We start from the raw sequence: 22,630 nt of genomic DNA on the forward strand, positions 1-22,630 counted from the left end.
AATAACCAATCTATTTACAAAAGAAATCATAAAGAAAATTAAATATTCAGAACTAATAATAAAAGTACTGCTAGTCAAAATCTGTAGAATATAGCAAAAATGTTTAGAAGAAAATTAATAATGTTGAAAACATTTTAAAAGAAGCAAAAAGATTAAAAATAATAAGCTAAGTATTCAACTAAAGAAGTTGGGAAGAGGAAAAAAAAGTAAACCCCCAAAATAAGGAATAAATACAGATAAGAGAAAGTATCAATGATATACGGAACAACATCAACCATAAACAGAGAAAAATCACACAACTAAAAAGCATGTTCCTTAAAAAGATTAACATGATAGATCTTTGTCAAAAAACAATTATCGAGAAAAGAGAGAAGAGTCAAATGGTTAAAATACAGAATGAAAAGGGAGGCAAAAGTATAAACACAAGGAGATTTTTTAAATAATTAAAGAATATTAAAGAGTATTAGGAATATCTATGTGCTAATAAATTCAAGTGGATAAATTCCCATTAAGCTATGCCAAAATTGGCACAAAAAGAGAGAACTTGAACAGATCAATTAGTATGAAAGAGATTAAAAGAGCAAAGATCTAACCTCCTGACAAACAGCAGGTTCAGGCAATTTTACAATGAATTCTACCAAAGTTTAAAAAACAGTTTATTCCTATCATACATGCTGCTCCAGAAAAAAGAGGAAATAGTCAAAAATTGACCATGACATTTCATGAAGCTGATATAATCCTGGTTCTGAAAATCAGATAATGCCAAGAAAATGATAGGTCCATTTAACATCACACAAAAATGTTACACTAAATATTACCTAAGTAAATCGAATAATGTATTTTAAAAATAATACATTGGGATTATATAGGGTTTATCCTAGGAATTCAAGGATGGTTCAATGTCAGAAACAGATCTAGAGGAGAGAAACCAGATGAATAATCTCAATCGATAAAGAATTGGCATCATAAAATTCAGCAAAAAGCAAAACTATGGAGTTAAATAAAAAATTACATGGGAGAATATCTATGTGACCTAGGAACAGGGAAAACCTAAAAATCCATAAAATATATGATTAATTTTATCGCATTAAAATTGAGGATTTTTGTTCAATAAAAGACACCATAGACAAAGTTATTAGACAAACGACTAAAAGGCAGATTGGGAAAAGAGATTTGTAATGCCTAAAATGGAAAAGAGATTATTAGAGAGAATAGATAAGAAATTTCCACAAATCAACAACAGAAGAGTAACCCTGATAGGACAACAGAAAAATGACGTCAAAAGGCAATTACCAGAACTTAATCTAAGCTAAATTAACAAAGCTACATTCTAACGTGAGATGTGAGAAGCCCTGGGCGTCGCTAGTGGGAGTGCAGACCGGCCCGGCATTCTGGCTTGGGTCAAAGCCTCGCTCAGCGGTGAACTGCTCCTTGCCTGGCTGATCCTCTGTGCCTATTTCTCTCGGGAATGTCACGGGGAAAAGTGGCTGGTCTAGCACGGGATTTGGGTCTTTGACACTGTAGGTCTCAACAATCCATCTCTAGCTGAATCACACTGGATATGACTGCATTATCTACTCAGCCTATAAAACAGGAAAGCAAAAATTCCCACTGTATCCTTCTAACATAGGTCTAACAGAGTGTCTAGACTTAGATTTTTTATGAGATTTTAAAACTCTGGCACAAAATATTGTCCAAAAATTGTGATTGATGGGAAACTGCTATATATTTTTAATATAATATCTAAAGCAAACAAGACTGTATTTTAATTTACTAATCATCATTACACACAGCAGAGAGGTACCACAAGAGAATAATTACATGGGTGTGCTTTTTCAGCCAAAGGGAAACGTACTCTTTCTTTTTATCCAAAGAAAAAAAACTTAAACCTAGGCACTGAATGGGCTTGTCCTGGAAGGAGATGAATTTTAAGTGAGAAAAAAGGGTTTCTTCCTGACTCTGAAGTCAGTAGATCAAGAAGGGATCAAGGATTCCATGTGGATTCTTCCTCCAGGAAGGAGCTGCAGGTGGCGAGGAGCTGGAGGAGTGAAAGGGCCACCGACTCTACACTTAGACCCACATCCAGCCATCCGGGTAATCCTGGTGGAGCCTTGACTCCAGACCAGAGGACTGAACAAGATCTCTGGCAGACCCTCCCAGGTCAGGGAACAGGAAATGCACATTGCGACCTAATTAGGTCACCACGATTCAGAAGTCACCAAGATTCAGAGGCCAAACTGTTCTTAAAGATTCCGATGATGAGAGACACAGAGTTATGGTATCACTTGGCCATGACAATCTTTATGCTTTGGAGCTTGCTATCCAGACACCTGTTATCCACATGTGATACCTAAGGAAATCTTCTGGGGTTGTCCCCAGTCTCTACACAGCTGGCAGATTTCCGTGCTGACAAAAACACTATTGCTTGGAAAGTGCTCAGATCTAAGTCTCGGGGGACTTTGGGCCTGGACCTACAAAAGGAGCCCAGGTCTTTGGTCCACTCTCTCAGGAACTAGGGATGGCACAGATTCTGCAGTCTTCCTAGAGGAAATTCCTACGTAGGTCTGAGGTGCCCAGGGAAGCTTCCCTCTCAGTGTGATGACAGGCACTTACTGCAGACATCAGGAGCTCCCTGCTCACCTACCAGAAAAACTGGCAGTATCTTAAAGATGCGTTTCCTAGGCAAACAGGCGCATATAATGCATGTACATGCAATATGTACCTTTGCTTTGAGTAAAGAAATGTAATATTAAAACAAAAGTAAACAAATAAAGAACACTCTTTTGAACACAAGTGTGAACCAGGATAAATAATCCATTCGCAGTTACACCACCAAAGCAAAGAACCTTTCTAGAAGTCTAAGGAAAAATTTATAATGTTCTTAAGGTTATGGTTTGTTTCAATAACAAATTTCAAAACCTTTAGTGGTGCAAAAAGTACTAACATCTTAACTATAACCAGATTTTATATTATTCAGACAAGAGAAGCTGGTTAAAATATCCTAAAAAACACTGTGATTTTTAAAAGAGCAAATTGCAATTTTCCTAAATATCAAGAGGGCAAGAAATGAGAAACAGCCATGTGGTTTCACCAACTCTCTATTTAGAGGCGAGCCGGAAAGAGAAATTCGTACCAGATACTGAGGGAAGGATTAAGGCTGTTCCCTCAGTCAGGGCCAGTGCGGAAGCAATATAAATAACAGTAGGATAGGAAGACCATAAAAAGAGTAAAGAAAAAACACACACACAGTGGACTTGTACATGTAAGAGAAAAGGAGGAAAATTACAATAGAGTACAAATCAAGAGCAAGTCTGGCATCAGAACTGCCAAAAAAAAGCGGGGGGGGATCAATTATTAGTATCCACCCTGGTCATCAATTTTGCCATCACTTCCAAACACCAATACTTCCTTGCCCCTGTAATTAATACCAACTACTAATGAAAAATTGAGGCATCTTATCCCTTCGCCTTGGAGCCCAGGGGAACAGGGCTGCTGGTGTCTCTAAGTCCAATCGCCAGACCGCCTGGCTTCCCCCTGCAAGTGTCTCTTCTCTCTTGGTGTCTTAATGATGAAGAACTTGGCTATTTAGGGTCCTGGTCATTTCCCTCTCTTCTCATAGAAAAGACATGACTCACAGTACTGATGCCACTATGTCAATACACATGCAATCTCAGAAGAGGGTCGCAGTATCCAACTGCTTTGAAAGGAAGATCAAAGAAACATCAGAAGAATGACATTTCAAGGAATAAACATCCAAATGGAATTGGCGGGGCCCTGCACAGTGAAACCACTAGTTACCTAAGCAGGCCACGAAACATAAAGGAGCTGGGTGCCCTGAGGCCGCCGCACCTGGCGGGCAGCAGGGGCGGCAGTGGCCGTTTCATTTGAAAAGAATGTCAGAGTTGGAAAGTCTTTTGCTGAGCAGTACTTAGCTCCAGAAAGCCACGCAGCCTGTGCTCCGGGAAACATTTGCTGCTCCAGGTCACCGCACCTCCCCGCAGTGGAGAGACAGGGCCATCTTTATGCTGCCTTCCTGAAATCACCTCCTGCCTGCCTCGGTCAGCATGTCGACGAGGGGTGCTCACCAGGCCCCATCACGGGGTGTCTGCTCTGTATCCTCCTTTAGTAATCTCCTGGCACTTCTTCTAGACTTTCATGAGGACTGTGCCAGAACCTTCTTCCTGATAAAACACTCATAATCTAGTCGGCCTAGCCAGGTCACTTGTTGCCATTTCGTAATATACATAAAACTCAAAACTCAATTTGGCTAGAAAATATACTTTGTGCACTTAAAACCTCTTAGAGATCTATATGCTGAAATATTCCAATTTTCCCTGCTCCTTTCCCTTAAGTTTCTGAGTGTGGTCAGGGAGGGAGGCCTCGGTCACGTTCCTCACCCACGTCTTGCAACTGCTTCTCTCTGCACTCAGAGGACCCAGGCCTTAGATTTCGATGAGAAAAAATAAGACTGGCTTTTTTAAAGGCCTAAAATCAATACACTTTGAAAATGTGGATGAAAAGGGGCCACATATTAAAGCTGACAAGTTCAAGGGAGGCCCACATGGCAGGCCTTACAAACCCAGGGACCTAAGGAACCATACGGGGTGCCCTGGTCTAAATGTAAAACCTCCCAACTAAACGCGGGTCATGTCCCACCCAGCAGGCGGGCAGTCAATGCTCTAGGCCTGTGGCTTCCCTGACAAAGGTCGATCTTTAACTCTGAAACTGTCTACTGTCTTTGGGCACCTAAGATCATGTGCCTTTGAAATGTCAGAGTAATCTTGTCCAGACCCCTCAAAGGCACAACCACGCACCAGGGCACAGACCACAGAACCCCCCGTTATCATCTGACCCCACGTACCATCTTTGTGTGCTGTACACGTTCGCTGGCCCACACCCGCCAATGCAAAAGAAGTGTGTGTCTCTCCATTTTCCTTTTTATCCAATCCCAGAGACTCCCCAATTTGCTTTCTCCTGCCCCCTTAATCTACTCCCAACAGATTTCATGTGGCCCTCCCCAGGTCTCCCCCCTGATTCCAGAGCATGTGACGAGCTGCAAAGCTGCCGTTTTCTGGACCATCGTCTTAATCCACTGAGATTCTGCTTCTCCCCAACTGTCATCAATCTGGCTCAAATAAACTCTTACGAAACTTTTTCTTATGCTGGACGTTCTTTTGTCAACATAAAGATAATCTGCTTGTCTTTTTTAGGTGATCCATTTAAGGTGATCCATTCCCACCACCCATGACATAAATACCTTTAAAATGTACTGAGTTAAAGAAAAATCCAGGTCAACATGAAGTGTTTTTTTGTAAGGATTTTAAAAATCACTTTAGTTCCGTTCAGCTCAACCACAGGGTGGGGCCTGGGCTCATCACAGGGATTCTGGGCCAGCTAGCGACATGACTCCAAACCTCGGAGGGAACGGCCACGTGGACCGCCAGGAGCAGTGCTGCCCGCCTCAGACCCAGCAGCTGGAAGTCTAGCAAGGGGCCCCTTTCCTAAAAGCTACCACAGGTTAGAAACGTGCTGTGTGGTGAGTTCTGGAGCACAGGGAGAACTCCAGTACTTACGGCCGCCAGACGACTAGGGCAGACTGGCAGTAGCCCGGCACTCACCTTTTTCATGAACCCAGCCTGAGAGTTTCTTAACACCATCCACCGGAACACTTGGTGTGTTGCCGTGTCCATCTTCTGAGTCACTGTCATCAAACTGAGCCTCTATGATGACATCGGGACTGTCGTTATAGCCTTTCAGGGGCCGCTGCAGGAGACGGCTGCCACACAGCTCCTCGGGGGCATCCGATTCATAGGCGCCGTCTGTTTCTCGGTCACAGCTCTCTGGTTTGATTACCTGAAGAAAACAGAAAAGTTCTGCTAAATTATTGGACAGAAGAGAGGGAAAGAGCAGATTTTTTTCTCTATTTTTCTTTCCTGAGGGAAAAACTGCACATTCGGAAGCTCACAACACTGGACACTCATCACGTCGTCTGAAAAAGGAGCTTTATTTTCCGGAGGCGCAGACCACCTTATGGAGACAGTCGATCCAGCAGTGTCACGTTGACACTCGCTCTTCGAGAGGCCCAAGATTCATGCCACATCCACTTCTCACTTTTCTGATGTCACTTCCATCCCCTGCCCTCTAAAGGCCCCGAAGACCGGAAGTACCATGCTGCTTCGTAAGGGTTCATCACATGGGCTCAGTAAGCATGGTGGGTAACGACATGAGAATTCAACACGGTATGTCACCGCATTCTCAATGAAGCCACAAGAATACAAAATGGAATGGAAGAAACAAAACTAAGTGTGAACAAGGCTTCACAAATGTTCTCATAAAAACCGTAAACCCTTAATTCTCCATCTTGAGGCCAGAAATCAGTATAGAAAGCACACAATTGATGGACATTTACACTAGCTACAAGAATGAAGCATTACACCGTATGACACATATTTTTGATAAAAAAAATATAATAAGAATAAAGGAGAAAAGAATCCAGATACCAATCCATTTAATGAGTTTGTCACATGACAGTCATGTGACAGAACTCTGATTTCTACAGGCGCTATATTAAAATATACCAAAAATAAAAGACGACACTATATGGAACTCTCCCCATGTACATTATTAGCAAGAAACACAGCAGATTTTGTAGATTCTAGATACTACTCAGAATACTGCATTCCTTTTAGGAATCTATTCCTGGGTGAAAAGTTCATGTGCAATTTAAACATTAATTAAAACATGATCACATATGTGTATGTGTGTATGTATGTAAACAGTGAATTTGTATATGTAAAAATAAACATGATTACATGTGTGCATATATGTATATATGTAAAAATGAATATGTATGTAAGAAATAAATTTACATATATATGTAAAAAATGAATTTGATCTCTTTTCGTAGCGATCACTTTGTTCTTTCAGACAAATGCTGGGGGACCAACCTCGTGCCAGGCACCCCCACGAGGCCTACGTCCCAGTGAGGAGACAGACAGGGAACCATTCACACATTCTACAGGTCATGACAAAGTACCTTTCCCGGTGCCGGGCACTGCTCTGGGTGCCAAGGATACAACAGTGTACACAATCAAAAAGTGATTAGTGCTAGTAAAAAACATACCGTGTGAAAATGCTCATTCCAAGAGAGCACAGCGAGTCTGCCAGCAGGGTGGTTACAGGACGCCTGCTGGAGGAGGCGACATCTGGGCAGAGACCTGAAGGAAGGGAGCGAGCTTCTCCAGCAGTGCCTCCGTGTGTCTGCAGTGATTGAGAGGTCTAATACTAGCCTCGAGTTTTCAGAGCAGAAGCCTGCCTTCAACGGAGGATTAACGTTCGAATTAGATCACACGAAGATCACGCTTAATGAAAGCTCTTCATCTTACATGGGCAGAAAATGTTATTAAATCCTTCCCAAAATATTTTAATGTCTTAGATTCCAATTAACATAATCATCCCCAGATAATGACTATTAGAGTATCCACCCAGAAAATCAAAATAAAACATTACAAAGATATTCACAATCAGAATATAGACTCTAAGAATATAGTCCTAAAGTTCAGAAAAAAAAAAACTGACTTCATAAAAACGGGGTAACAGAAAAACTTGTGAACAATGGTTAATTTTCCTAAGCAAGATTGTGCCTTTTAATAAAATTTTTGAAAATTTTATTAAAAGTCTTGATTCCCAGTTTGTAAACATATTTAATGAAGTTTTCTATTAACTCTTGCCATGTTTTGACTCTTGTCAGTCATTCATTTGTTCATAAAAACCGTAAGCCCTTAGACAAGTTAAAAAGACTCCTTTTCTATGATAGTAAAAAAAAAGTTCAACTGGCTAGGCCAGAACTCTCTAAAAAGATTCCCTCAGGCACCTTCCTAGATGACAGCACGAGCGAAGCCACAGCTAGAGTGTTAAATCCCACACAATGCTAACACCTGCTCTCCTCTGTGCGCTTCTGCCTCGCCACGTAAGTCCTGGTTTCACACCTGACCCAAGGCAGACCATTCAAACAACAGAGAATTTACTGACGAGTTAGAAAAGAAAAAGAGTTTGGCATTGCTCAAATCAGCGAACTCATGCAATTTCCTTAAATGTTCCTGGCAAATTCAGTGACATCTACGAAGACCTGCCCCTGAGCATCCTCGAAGGATTAACACGACCCTGGGCACTGTCCAAACAGCCCGAAGCACAGGCAGGAGGTACAGGCCCAAAGCATGGTGGCTACAACGTAATCCCTGGTCTACTGTTTTTCTACATCATCTCCGCATGTACTTTATCTCGGAGAGAGAATAGCTGGAGGCAGAGATGAAAGAAAACTGACATGCTGGATGGAGCAGGTAAAATGTTGCCTCCTTGAAGGATGTTAAGCAAAGGGTCTGGGCCTTCACTGTCATTATGTATTAATTTCTGCCACTAACGGTTTCACAAAGGATTTGGCTCACACGGGCTATGGAGAAAACATTAGAAGGGGAACCAGGATTCTGACTTTATAAAATTTGAAGGCTTGACTATCCCACAACAAAAGGCAGTCTTTCTCTGTATGTATGTATGTTTGTATGTATGTATATGTGTGTGCGTGTGTGTAAGATTCAGTGAGAATACTGCAATCACCATGATTCTTGCCTACCTACTTATTAAGAATAATGCTTTGGCTCACACGAAGTTCAAAAGAAAGTCAATGGGAAGAGGAGATCAGTGGACAATGACAACCAGAGTACAGCAAGCTTAATTGTCCTGCATATTTTTAAACCAACTCAGTTCTGACTTTATGATAATCTCCATGGTTTAGATCAGCTACACTCAAGAATTGGTGTTTCAGGCACTAAATTCGCTTTTGAGTTACTAAAACAAAAAACCCTGTTGGGTAGGTAGCACAAATTAATGAATTAATCAAGCCACTCAAAACAGTGTAATTAAAATATAAATTAATATGTTGCGTTTTAAAAGCATTTTCATTCTCTTTTGTTATCCCAGTACACATGAGAATAGAAAAAAAAGTTTTGGGGAAAAGATCATCACAAGATCTCAGGACACAAAAGGCACTTTAAAACCATTCCATATCGCATATTGGTTAAGAGTAAGGACTGTGGAACTCCTTAGAGTCTGGAACAGAACATTAACAGGGTTATCCTGGAACATCTTGTCATACTTGGAAAAGAAGGAAGCCATCAAAGGCCAATACAATCTTGATCTTGTCTAAAGGAACCTGGAATCACCATGAAAGAACTATCTCTGGTCAACCACAGAAAATGCTAAGCATTTCTCCTACCTTTCCTGTGCAACTTGTATCTGAGCTTAACCAAACAGTTGATGTTTCATAGGTAAAGTGCTTCTTTATAGAAGAGTTTTAGCTAATTAAGAAGGAACAAAAGACATGCAATACCACCAATCTGCCATCCATACTGAAATAACAGATTCAGGATATGAGCATCGATGGTTACTAAAACCAAACGTCATAACCTGATGGGGGTGGAGTTTTATAAAGGATGACCCAGAGTGGCAACACCTGAACCCACTGATCAATATAAATATCAGAAAAGGCAAAAGAACCAAAGTGCTTCCTCACGCACTATTAATATGAAGTACATACAACCATCTACAAAGTACTTTTGCCCCAGAAGCTGAACTTGAATCTGATCTGTAAAGGGAACAAACTAACAACACTAGGGAGAGGCTCCTTTCACACTTACTCCCTAGATGAATCATCCAGTCTCATGGCTTTAAATCTCTGTACATGCTCTTAATTCCCAAAATTAAATGCCTATCCTCAACCTTTCCCTTGAATTCCAGAGTCATACCCAACTCCCTTCCATGCATCTTCATTTGAACGTTGGCTGGCAACTCAAACAAGAGAACCCTTGGTCCTCACCAGAACCGACTCCTCTCCCAGCATGTCCTCTCTCAGCCGACGGCACTAAACAGTGGCATCGCCCTTGACTCTCCCTCTCATCCACACATCCATCCATCAGATGAGCCCCCTGGCCCTTCTTCCTGCCATTTCTATTGTTACTACAAAGCCAAGCAACCCATATCTCCTTGCTGACCTATACAACAACTGATCTCTTGGTTTCCGTTTCGGACCAAAGCAGCTAGAATGATCCTTTTAAAACATAAATCAGATCATGCCTTTCTCCAAACAGCTTCCCAACACCTTTCCATCACCATACCATGAGGCCCTGTCAAATCTGGCCCATATCTATTTTTCCACTCTCATTTTCTACAACTTCTTCCTTTGACAACTGCACTTCAATCCTAGAGATTTTCTCGCTTTTCTTCCTAGAACACTAAAACCTTCCATCTTGAGCTTTTCACATTTTCTATTCCCTCTACCTGGAAAACTCTTTGCTCAACTATTCACAGGGCTCACTCTCTTCATTCAGGTCTCTGCTCAAATACCCTCCTCTCAGAGAGGCCTTCCCTGATCACATTACTTACAACAGCCCCACTTCGCGGCCATTACTCTTATCTTCCTACCCCGCTTTATCTTTCATCACTGTACATATAGCTACCTGCAAATACATTACATACTCATTTACTCGCTGTCTCCTAAATAGAATTTAGGTTTCATGGGCAGAGAAGCTATTTATTTTATTAACTGCTGTATTCCAAGAGTTAAGAACAGCATTTATTAGCCACTCAAATATGTACTGAATAAATAAATGAATACACTAATCAATCAGGAAATGACTTACTCAGAGTCAATCTTCCTTGATAGGCTCCGCGGAGTGGCCATGGTCAGGCCTGGCACACTGCACACTCAAGTCTCATTTGAATAAATAAAAAAAACCAGAGAGGGCATACTGCATCGAACGATTCCACATATCAATCTATCTCTCTCTCCAGACCTAGTCCAAATGGCCTGCACTGTCTATAACCCAGAATCCACACTGCATGGTCTTCCCAGTTCCTCCCCATCCCATCCCCCACATCTGCCCAAAGCAAAGTAAATTCTCCCTTTCTAAAGTACCAAAGCAATTCGCCTGTGCCTCTTCTATGGTACTTCTCAATTCCTTCACTTATGTTAGTATTATCTATGTATATGATTTACCTCATCTGTTAAGGCTATATGCTCACCAATTACATCTTATACATCTTCGTATATTCTACAGCAATTTGCAGAATCAATCTAAGTGCTCAGTATCTGTTAAATAAACAGATTAATGGGTAGGACGCTAAAGAAAGGAAGATAGAAGACTATCAGGATGCAAGAGAGCCTGCAGAACAGCTTCCAGATACAAGAGTATGTGGGTTAGAAACTAGTAGCCCAGTTTTCCTTGGATATGTAAAGTAAGAGGCCTTCTTCTGTGGGACTGACCTCAAAAGAGGTGAAAAGTCTAATACAGTGATTCTCTACTTTGAAGGTCAGCAGATCCCTCTGAGAATCAGATGAAAGCTAGAAACCCTTCTTCCACAGAAAAAAATGCATGTCTATAAACAGAGAGAAAATACTCTGCAAGTACAAGCAAGGACAGCAAAGGGCCTGGTGCCGAAGGCTAGCAGTCCAGGTTGATCAGCACGCTGGAAAGCTCTGGGCTCGGAGCAAAGAACTAGGGCCTGAGGACAATGGACATATTACTGACCTGGTTAACTAAGGACTTTAAAAACTCCTCTGGTTTGCTCCACAGACCTGAGACAGTGAGGCGGCTGACTGCACTGGGATTATGTCTCCTTTGGAGGTTTAGTCTAGTCTCTGGAGAACAGGACAGAAATGGGTTAGTGAGGGACTCGAACTGTTCTCAGTCTTATTCCATGAATAGGGTAGGCTGAGCATCTCATGAATCCTGTTTATTTTAACAAAAATAAATAGTGAAAATATAGGCAGGTATCAATTTGGGAGTACTGATAGGAAATAAAAGTGTCATTTGCAGCTAATAAAAATGCTGAAGAAAGAGCACACTTCCCTGCACCCTTCCCCAGACACAAATGCAACGCACGTGTCACACACAGAAACATGTGTCAGGTACACCCTGCGCTAGTTTTACCGAGGATGGATCCGTAATCCACCCACTATCTCCTTCTGGAAGGTAAAACAGGGCAACAGAGCGGGAAGAGCGTGAGGAGAGGGAATGGTGATCCCCTTTCTCCATCAGGCTGCAATCCTTGCACTCTGGGGGGTGGGGAGCAGTCATCCGGTCCCTTCCGTAGCATCCGGGAGGAATCCCAAAAACAGCAAGGGATGAAACTGAGGGGAGGCTGCAAGAGGCTTGCCACTAAAGGGACGAGAGAAGAGGCCTAAGCTCCAGATCCCGAGTTCAGAGACCGACGAGAGGGGGAGGCAACCTTCTGGAAAAGCGGGGAGGGTGTAGCATGACTTCTCTGCTCTTGGAGGAACGTAAGCCCCGTGTTAGTGAAGAAAGGGCAAAATGCCTCCTAGAATCGCTTCCACCCCCCTCAAAGACAGCGTTTGTGGAGTCCGACACTATGCAATTGTGTGAGTGGAAAATGGCTAAGGAAGACGCTAATCTGAAAGGCTGGTGGGATTTTAAAAAATAATATATGAGAAAATATGTAAGGAAAGGCATTTTAAACATATGCGAAAAGCACTGCCGTAAAAGAAAATGAGAAATTCAACTCCATCAAAATTAATTTTTTCCTTTTATCCTAAGATAACATAAAAATTTTTTAAAAAAGAAGCCACAGAAATGCTCATATCAGGAACGCATAAAGAACTCCTACGGATCAATGAAAGACAGACAATCCAACAGAGGAATGGAGAAGAGGCTTAAAGGCATTTCAACGAATCGGAAATGTCAAAGGGCCGATAAAGACGGAAAGGTGCTCGGCCTCATCAGTCATCACAGAGATGCAAACTAAAACCGCAAGGAGATATCACTGCAAACCCACAAATGGGCGAACACCAAAAGCCCTGACAACAGCAAACGGCAGCCAGACCACACGGCAGCTCACCGCTGCTGTGACGTACACTGACCGACCCGGCGCTGTGGGGACCGGCCGGACTCGGGGCGGGGCCGCGAACGGACCCTCTTGGCCTCCGTCCAGACATCGGCTCGCCTCCCTCAGGGTTTTGACAGGTGGAGTCAGTCATGCCAAGGGGAAGACAAAGCTGGGAAAGGACATAGATACGAAAGCGAGGAGACAGAAAATGCGACTTCTCCTTGAAGAAAGGCGGTGACAGTGAAAATGCTCAGTAAGAGCGAGGAGGGCGGACGAAGGCGCGAACAGGAAGAGGCGCGAGGCCAGTCGAACGAGTCTGGTCTTCGCTGCGGAGCCGGGGCGTGAGGACGGTGCGTGAGGACGGTGCGTGACCACGGTGAGGACGGTGCGTGACCACGGTGCGTGACCACGGTGAGGACGGTGCGTGACGACGGTGCGTGACCACAGTGAGGACGCTGAGGACGGTGCGTGAGGACGGTGCGTGACCACGGTGAGGACGGTGCGTGACGACAGTGCGTGACCACAGTGAGGACGCTGAGGACGGTGCGTGACGACGGTGCGTGACCACAGTGAGGACGCTGAGGACGGTGCGTGAGGACGGTGCGTGACGAGGATGCGTGACCACAGTGAGGACGCTGAGGACGGTGCGTGACGACGGTGCGTGACCACAGTGAGGACGCTGAGGACGGTGCGTGACCACGGTGAGGACGGTGCGTGAGGGCGCTGCGTGGGGGCGCGGAGGCGAGCGGTGCGCGGCAGGGGCGCCCGTCAGCACAGCCCCGTCCGCGCCCCGCGCTGCCGCTTCCCAGCCAAACCACTTCGGGACAGTTACTTAATCTCCTGGGATCTCAGTTTCGTTACCCTCAGAAAGGGGGTCGCAGTACCCCATATCGAAAGGTCACTGTGGGAACTGAGATCACATAGGAGAAGCTCGTAGCACAGGCGCCGGGAACGCGGCGGGAGCTTAACCCGTGAATTTGTACAAGAGAAAAACAAATTTGGTCTTTAGAGCCAGGACGCCCCAGGCCATAGGGACCCTGCAGGTGGCAGCTGGGAATGTTAGGTGTGAGATGAGAAGTGAGGACTCGGGCACAGAAATCCCGAAGGGGAATTAAGCACCGCGGCTGGCAGTTAAGCGAAGGGGGCCCGGCCCAGGCGGGACTGAGGAGAGGAGCCGCGAGCAAAGGGCTGGGGGAACGCCGGATGAGGGGGCTGCGACCGGAAGACGAGTTAGTGGAGGAGAGAGAATTTAAATATAATTATGACTGCATTAATCATAATAACCGCTAAGACTTATGGCCACTCTTCACATTCATATTGTATAACCTTCCCTGTGCTTTTACTTATGTTAACTGATTTGATCCACACAATGACCCTGAGTGATACACAGAATAATGATCTCTAGCTCAGAGCGGAAAACCGGTTCAGACATGTCACAATCCCACAGCTACGACATGGCAGAGCTGCGACATGCACACAGATCTAGAGCTCGAAGTCCAGCGCTCATGGTCCTGGACACTCTTACAGGACTTCCTGCAAACAGATTCAGAGTGAGCTTTGCACGTACAGCTCCCACCGCTAACGCCACTGCAGGAAATGTCTCTCCATCTTTTGCCTGCCTGGCAAATACTCCGTCGAAATTCAGGATCCAGCTCTTCTGTGAATGCTTCTCTGAATAACCTCCCTCTCTTAAGAAATGTTTCGTTTCCTTCCTTTGTTTCACTGTTATTCCTTAACTATTCTTTCATTATAAGTTTTCTTGATCAGGCTATATTCCATTTACTTGGTTTGCATATTTCTCTCTCCTACCAGACAGCAAACCACGTCACAATCATTTTTTATATTCGCAAGAGGCTCCCAAAATGCCTGGTATATAACACATGCTCAGGAAATACTGGTTTCCTTTTCCCTTCTTCTGAAGAGAATGAGGAAGAGTTGAATCAGCAGTAAAAGAAAGATTTTTTAAAAAATTACAAGACGAGAATGGAATAACTACCAGCAGCAGGAGCCAGCGACACTCGGACGCTTGTTGGCATGACCCCGCATCGCCCCCATTAATGCACCATGTCTGGAAACCAGGACAGAGTCACCTGTCATTTTATCGTAGCTGAAACTTATCACCCCAAGAAGCAAATATAAAGACAAATGCAAATGAATAAAATCAGAAGCCATTTAAATAAATACATTTTTCTAAAATGCATTTTTCTAGACCTTAATATCTATATTATAACTCTGGTTTGAATATAAACTCAAAATAACCACAAAGTTCACTGTTCCCCAATATGAAAACAATGGTCTTAGTAAAAAAAAGTCACAAGTGCCTGGATAAAGAAGAGAATGCCTAGATCTGAGGCAAGCTGCAGAGATGCTTCCTAGTTCCTACAGGGTCGTGAAGGACCGACCTGTCTCTTAGAAAGGGGGAAACTTCTAAACGGAGCTGCAAGTTAGACCAACTGCAAGTAGAACCTCAGACTTACCAGAATCGAGAATCTGGCCACTTCATAACAGTTTAATATTCATTAAAATTTCCCCTTCCTTTTAAAATTAATATAATGCATTTCAAAACGGGACGGCAATAGAAGAAAGTCCTCGTAACCAAACCATTCCAATGGACTCCTAGACAAAAATGCTAAGTAACATTCCCAGCACATGCGGCTTACCCGCAAACTCCAAGTGCAAAACATTTCAGTTTCCTCATTTACTGATACGGAAAAGCCCCTCCTTGAACATAAAAGCCATCGTGGAAGAGTGCTATTCTAAATCTTATAAAAAGAGCAAGTCTATATTAGCACTGGAAAATTCTGTTCCAGCAAATCAATTCTGTTCCATGCCCCTGGGATAGGGAGCTGCTATCGACTTGGTATAATGGAGCTTTTCCAAAAAATTTACATATATCTATACCCACAGGCCCTGTGCGCTGAGAGGGCTGTTTAGGACAGTATCAGCTGAAGGCTTCGTACACGGAACACAAGCCCTGCCAACCCCACTACCTGGGCCTGTGATTTGGAGCTAATGCACGTCCACCTAGGAGCTGATTCTCATTTCTTGGCTCCTGTGACGAGGCTTAAGTGACAGCACTCACTTGCCACACATGTTTTAACAAACTTGCAAATCCCTTAATGGCACACTTGGGACAAAGTATAATACACTGTTCAGGAAATACCTTGGAGCCAAGAAAAGCAATTGATATTTCCACAGGGAGTTCCTGACAAGGCTTGCCAATAGCTTCTTTCATTATAAAATATGACCACGAACACTATCGTTTTAAAGACATATTACAGAAGGCATATCTGTTATGGGGACCTTTGTTTGCCTAAGTACCTTCTATTTAGTTTAGAACATCAGAACAAACTATCTCTACTCTTCTGGTTACTCAGGCCAAAAAGCCTATTAAACTTTTAGATTGATATATTAAATTCCTCTTTCTCTCTCACACACACACACACACACACACACCACCATCACATTCGCCAGCTCGTCCTGGAAGCCCCACCCGCATGCCCACCCTGGCCACCACGCTGGTTCAGGCTCCATCGCATCTCACCTGGATGAGGCAACAGCCTCATGAGGGTCTTCTACTCCTCTCCCTTCAGTTTATGTGTAACATGGCAGCCCGAGTGAGCCTGTGAAACATCAGTCATATGTCAATGCTCTAACTCCTCCAAGGCTTTCCACCTCCATCGGAGCTGAAACCCAAATGCTAACGGTACACAGGCCCTACCCGAGCTGGACCCCGACCCCACAAGCCCTCGGATCTCCTCCGTAACTAGTCTCCACCTCGGCCTCTTTGCTGTTCCTTAAACACATCGGGCTCATGTTTACTGTCCCCTCAGCTTTCCACAGGCTAACTCCCTCACTTCCTTCCGTTCTTACACAGTCACCTTCTCGATGAGGGCTCCTTGGGTCACCCTCTTTAAACACTCAATCACATCCTCAAACTCCCATCTCCCTTCCTTGTTTATTTTTCTTCTTCAGTACCTGTCACTTTGATCATGCTACCCCTGGTATTTTATTTACATTATCACGTCTTTCCCAGCGAAGCTCCACGAGGCAGGGACCTTTCTGTTTGCTAACCGTTCTTCGTCTTCTGCATGGTCACCACCGGGCACTAACCAACCAGCACTTAATGGAGCACCTGACACAGTGTCTTCCACAATCCAGTCTCCACGTGGTGCTACCACTTTAAACTCAAAGCATCAAAACCACCCTAGTCCCTCCCCTCCCAGCAGTTCCCGCCCCTGGTCTCCTTCTTTTCGACACCTGCTACCACTTTTTTCAAGGCCTTTCAAACTCCAACCACAGCTGACTCTTCCTGTTGCTGAACACACTGCTTCCCCAAACCCTTCACCGTGCTCTTCTGACGAGCGCTCTTAAATCTCTACAAAGTCCCTGGTATTCTCGATGCCACCATCCTACAAATTTCTAGAAATAAAGCATCTAATTAAATTCCGTGCTTACCAAACAAACTTTCTGTGAATTTCTCTTCCCTAGAGAAGCTGGCTCTGTTCTTTGACTTACCATCCAAGGACCTTGACCTTCTCCATGCCCGCTTAACTTTTTCACCACCTAAATCTCCCCTGATGATCCCTTCCATTATAAACCATTTTCAGGCCACTGCAAATTTTTTCTGGGCTTAGATCACACCAACCCAAGAACAGGTCTCCAACAACTTAGAACAGCAGAATCTATCTCCCTCTTTCTATTTCTCTATGACTACGATAAGGAAAACTAACTCCCTTTAAAAACGGCTCAATACTGTTTGAAGTATTTTAAGAAAAAAGGACAAAAGGCTCTAGCAAAATAATCTGTATCTGTCCAGGGGTCTTCCATGGTGCCACATAGGCCGGGACTGCAGGAGGGGAAGGGAACAGAAGTGTGAGTCGTCGGGCCTTAGGGTCTCTGGACTTGCTCCTAAAAGATCACAGGACTGGAAAGAGAACTATGGGTGCCCTGTACCATGCGCCTCCTTCCTCTTCCACGTGGTCCCCACAAGGCACTAACCAACCACAGCCTAACTCCGGTATAGCCAAGCCCTTGCTCCTGGTCACCAGGAGAGCAAGGAGCAGGTATGCGTCCCTTAGAGGAAAGCTGGCTCACGGGACAGAGCGGAACCCACTAAAGCGACCTCGGCAGTAAGGTGATGGACATTCTGATGCCAGAAGTGAGCAGAGAGGTAGGGAAGAGAATCTGGCAGATTCTGAAGCTCAGGAGCAGTTATTTACAAGTCAGGCAAGAAGCTGGGTAGGAACGACTCCGGGAAATCGAGCCCTGAGGAAGCGTTCCTGAGAGAGAGAGAAGGTCCCAGGACAGAGTACGTGCGCGGGGGACTCCGTCTACCTGGTGGCTGCTTTTCTCTGAATCTCGCTTTTTACTATATTTTGACTTAGGTCTTTAAAAATATATGCAATGTATTAATAATGGCTATTTTAGCAGCAAGAGACAGAAAAAAAACAATTTGAATTGGCTTTTTAAAAGTAATTTACTGGTTTATGTAATTGAGTCAATCTGATCAGATTGAGAAGCTCACTTGGTATCTGTAGGAGTGAGTGAGAGTGAGTGTGTGACTTCCAATTTGCTCAATATTAGCTCCATTACCAGGGCAGCCTCTCTCCCAATAGGGTCAAGGATTCCAGTAACCCCAGAATTATATCCCATCCTCTTAGAGACCCCAGTGGGGAAAAAAGGGAAACTCTCACCCACGTGCTCTGCAAAAACGTCCCAGGACGACTGCTGGGGTTAACATGCCCACTCCCGAATCAGTCACTGAAGAAGGAGGTGGACTACACTGATTGTCCCTGTATCTGAGGAATATGGACCGTTCTTCAATCCTAGTAAAAGAACAATGTCCAGGCTTCCTCAGAAATGCTCAAAGTAGGGTTCTTTTTAAAAACAATTCTCTGTGTTTTTATTAACAGTAGAAGCCTACTGATATCCTTTCCAACTGTTTCCCTGAATCAAAGATTACGCCCCTTTAAGAATCACAATTTTAGATACGAAATCAAAGTAGGGAGTTAACAAAATTTAGGAGAGAAAATAACTTAACAAGTTTAAACAACATTCAAATAAAGATAATCTACGTTTAAAGCTTTTACATGTGTGGAGACTTAGCTGCAGTACCCAACCTCAGATTCCTTGACATCACGTGAACATCCAGCAAAATGGATTTCACATCCCCGAGACACACTTCCGTATCATGAACCGCACTGGAAAATACACTCAATTTGCAGATTGTTTCAGAAAACCAGACAGGATATAATGAAAACTTTTCAGGTCAAGGGAGATTCGGGGTGCTAACATAAGGGCCACAACCCCAGGGCCTAATGATGTTCCATACAGCCACTTACTATTAACCCATTAACCACAATTCAATTATTTGAAGAATCAGCAACATTTGAACTACCACCCTCATGTGCTGATAATAAGAACTGAAACCACGTTTCTTTGATTAGTGGTTTCTGGAACACTATAAACATATGGCTAGATTTTTTAAATAAATCTAAGGTATATCCAACTCTAAAAATCTGCTTATATCTGCAACCATCCTTTCTTTCTTCCCGCCCGAAATCACACACAGCGGGATCTAGCTGTGAATGCTACTTCTTGCCTGAGGGCTTCGTTCAATGGGTAAGACCTTCTCACCACCACCTCCCCCTTCCATTGCTCCCTCCCTCTCTGACAGAAATGTCTCTATCAGCATACAGATACTCTCTATTATTTCCCATCTTCAAAAACACTCTCAGAAAACTAAAGTAGCTATATTAGTATCACACAAAGTCAAATTCTGGGGGGGGGAAAAAGGTATTATGGGTCAAAGAGAACATTTCATGTTAATAAAAGAGTCAATGCATTAGTAAGCTACAATGATTGTAAATGCAGATGCCCCTAATAAAAAAGCTTCAACCAAATGAAGCAAAAACTGACAAAAGTAAAGGGAGAAAGAAATCCTCAATCATAGATATTTAATGAATAAGTACTAAAACAGCTAGACAAAAAAAACTGGTAAGCACACAGAAGATCTAAACAACACAAATCTATCTCAAAGGACTTTTATCCATATTATACAGACAAGTCTTGCAATCCATTAATGAGAAGACAAACCAATTAAAATAGTGAGTCAAAGACTTACACAGACACTTCAGAAAAGACTGTATGTATGGATGGCCAATAAGCACACATGCAAAAAAAATATTCAGCACCATTTTGTCATCAGGGAAATGCAAAACAAAAGATAACAAATGACAACAAAAAGTAAATATTACTATACGCTCACCAGAATGGTTAAAATCATATGACTATGCTGTGGTGAGGACATGGAACAAATGAATGTCTTACACGATTTTAATGGGAGTGGAAAATGGTATACTACTTTGGAAAACAGCTTCATGGTTTCTTATAAACATATGCTTACTATATGACCCACCAATTCCACTTCTAGGTATTTAACTAAGAGAAATAAAAACATACGTCCATACAAAGACATGTGCTGCAATGTTCATAGCAAGTTTATTCTTAATGGTCACAAACTGGAAATAATCCAAACGCCCTTCAACTGGCGGATGGGTAAACAAACTCTGGGACATGCATACAACAGAATACTATTCAACAACACTAAACGACATGGATGAAAGGTAAATGATTATGCTAGCGGAAAAAGGCCAGACTCAAAATAATTCCATTTATATGACATTCTGGAGAAGGCAAATCCATAGGGACATAAAACAGATCAGCATTTGGCAAAGGTTGTGGAATAAGGGAAGTGTTAACTAAAAAGGGAAATGGGAACTCTGGGGTAAGGCGGACCTGTCTTCTATCTCGACTGTGGCAGCGGTCACACACAGCTCTGTATGTCTGGAAAGTCAGAGAACTGGATGTTAAAAAGGGTGAAATTCACTATGTGTAAATATATGAACCAAATAAATCACTTTTGTACCCAATTCAAACAAGCTCAGCATTTGTAAATATGAGGGAACAAAACTCAATTTAAAAAATCAGAAGTATGAATCAAAATTATCAACTAAAGATGCCAAATATTTTTTTATTCTGACAAAATTTTAAATCCAATAAACATTTATCAAAATCTTATAACGTACAAGGCATCTATTAGAAGACAGACCTGAATGTCAAACATATACAACTTAAAATGCATGTTCATGCGTATACTCGGTTTATTTTTTTTTCAACTTCATGCTTAACAGAAAGATAGCCATGAAGATAGATATAAAGACAGAAATGGTAACACCCTAAACATAAGTAGCGCCGAGGCTCTTGTACACCTACTAGCTACACAGGTTCATTTAGAAAGCTAGAACTCCCAACTCACTCAAAAACAATGTGGTCCATGGTGCAGAATCAGGGCAGTGGGGAGGCAAGAGCCCCCAGGGACTGAAACCTGAGCAAGGAAGGCAACCTAATGGAATAGCAGGCCAGTAATGTGAGCAAACTGGTTACAAACAGGAACGCGCAAGTGAGTAAATACAGCACGGATGGTAAGAGCCAGCTTTCTCACTGTTAGAGAAGGGAGTTACAAATGCGGCAAGAGAGAAACTAATAAACCTTGTGGTTTAGAACCTTGTGGAATCAGAACTATAGCATGAATCAGTTTGATAGATATATAGGTAGGTAGGTAGGCAGATAGACAGACAGACATAGAAATAGAGATAGAGATAGAGAGATAGAGAGAGAGAGAGAGAGAGAGAGAGAGAGAGAGAGAGAGAGAGAGAGAGAGGAAGTATAAACACATACATATATTTCCTAGCTGTTCACTGGGAGGGCTTGGGAGCATCTGGATTTCTCCACTGAAAGGAACCGGGGCTTCTTGGCAAATGGCTGATTTCTAGGATAGCGCAGGGGAAATACAAGATGAGGGCAGAACATTTCCAGAAAATAAATAATGTTCAAAGAATGATGAGATCATGTCAACGTGACACAGATGCCAACTTGGGGACCTTCCACTGGCCAAATCTGGGACGAGTGGAACAAAATAATGAGAGTGACAGTTACTCCTCTGGGAAATTACGTCATCCGCTGTTTCCTAAAGAGCGTCTCCATGTGCAACCTGCCCACCCGGCAGGGATCCTGAGGCCAGCGCGTGCTCACGGCGCGGGAGCGCCCTCTCTCTCCGAGACGCCACTGCCTCTGCACACCTCAGACTCCAGCCTGGGCTGCTGGCGGGTCATGACGGCCACCAGACGCGAGACCAGGTGAAGAGGGAGAAGGGACCTCTCAGTAAGATGATGCCAGAGAAAGCAACACGCTTCCATCCCGGGAGCCAAGGCAGGCTTTCTCCTCCTTCGGCACGACAGAGCCGGAGCAAATTCCCTAAGATCTTTGAATAAACGTTGACCTGATTTTAAAGAAGTTATTTCTTTAACAGCAAAAACTAAAGGATTTTTGTTGTTGTTGTTGCCTTGTTTGGCCCTAAGTATGGTTTTGCATCATTACTTTAGAGAGGGGAGGGGTATGTTTTTCACTAATGAGGCAGTTCCTTCTCCGCCATGGAGACAGCGGGATGTATATAGCGCAATATCACTTCTAAGCCATATTTCACATAAAGTCACATTTCATTTCAAACCAACACCTCAAACAATCCCTGTGAGCTCTCTGCACTTCCACGGCCCAGCAGATGACGCGGCAGAGGAAGCCACCGTGAGCTCTGAGACCAGGCTGGCTGCCACGTACAAAATTATCCTGGAGGTAATCTGCTGATGAGATTCAACTCTGAAGCAGTAGAAAA

At 43.4% G+C, this 22,630-nt stretch overlaps 1 protein-coding gene across 4 annotated transcripts in view; it reads right to left on the reverse strand.

Moving 5' to 3' along the window:
* Positions 1 to 22,630, reverse strand: part of DIS3L2 (DIS3 like 3'-5' exoribonuclease 2) — a 261,768-nt gene that overhangs the window by 178,272 nt on the left and 60,866 nt on the right. For all 4 annotated transcript variants that reach the window (XM_016134710.2, XM_016134709.2, XM_036237966.1 and 1 more), the window contains exon 6: positions 5,619 to 5,853. In XM_016134710.2, coding sequence (XP_015990196.1) covers positions 5,619 to 5,853 — 235 coding nt within the window. The remainder of the gene's footprint in view (positions 1 to 5,618; positions 5,854 to 22,630) is intronic.

The sequence above is a fragment of the Rousettus aegyptiacus genome, unplaced genomic scaffold (assembly GCF_014176215.1).
Source record: "Rousettus aegyptiacus isolate mRouAeg1 unplaced genomic scaffold, mRouAeg1.p scaffold_m13_p_2, whole genome shotgun sequence".
Classification (NCBI taxonomy): Eukaryota; Metazoa; Chordata; class Mammalia; order Chiroptera; family Pteropodidae; genus Rousettus; species Rousettus aegyptiacus.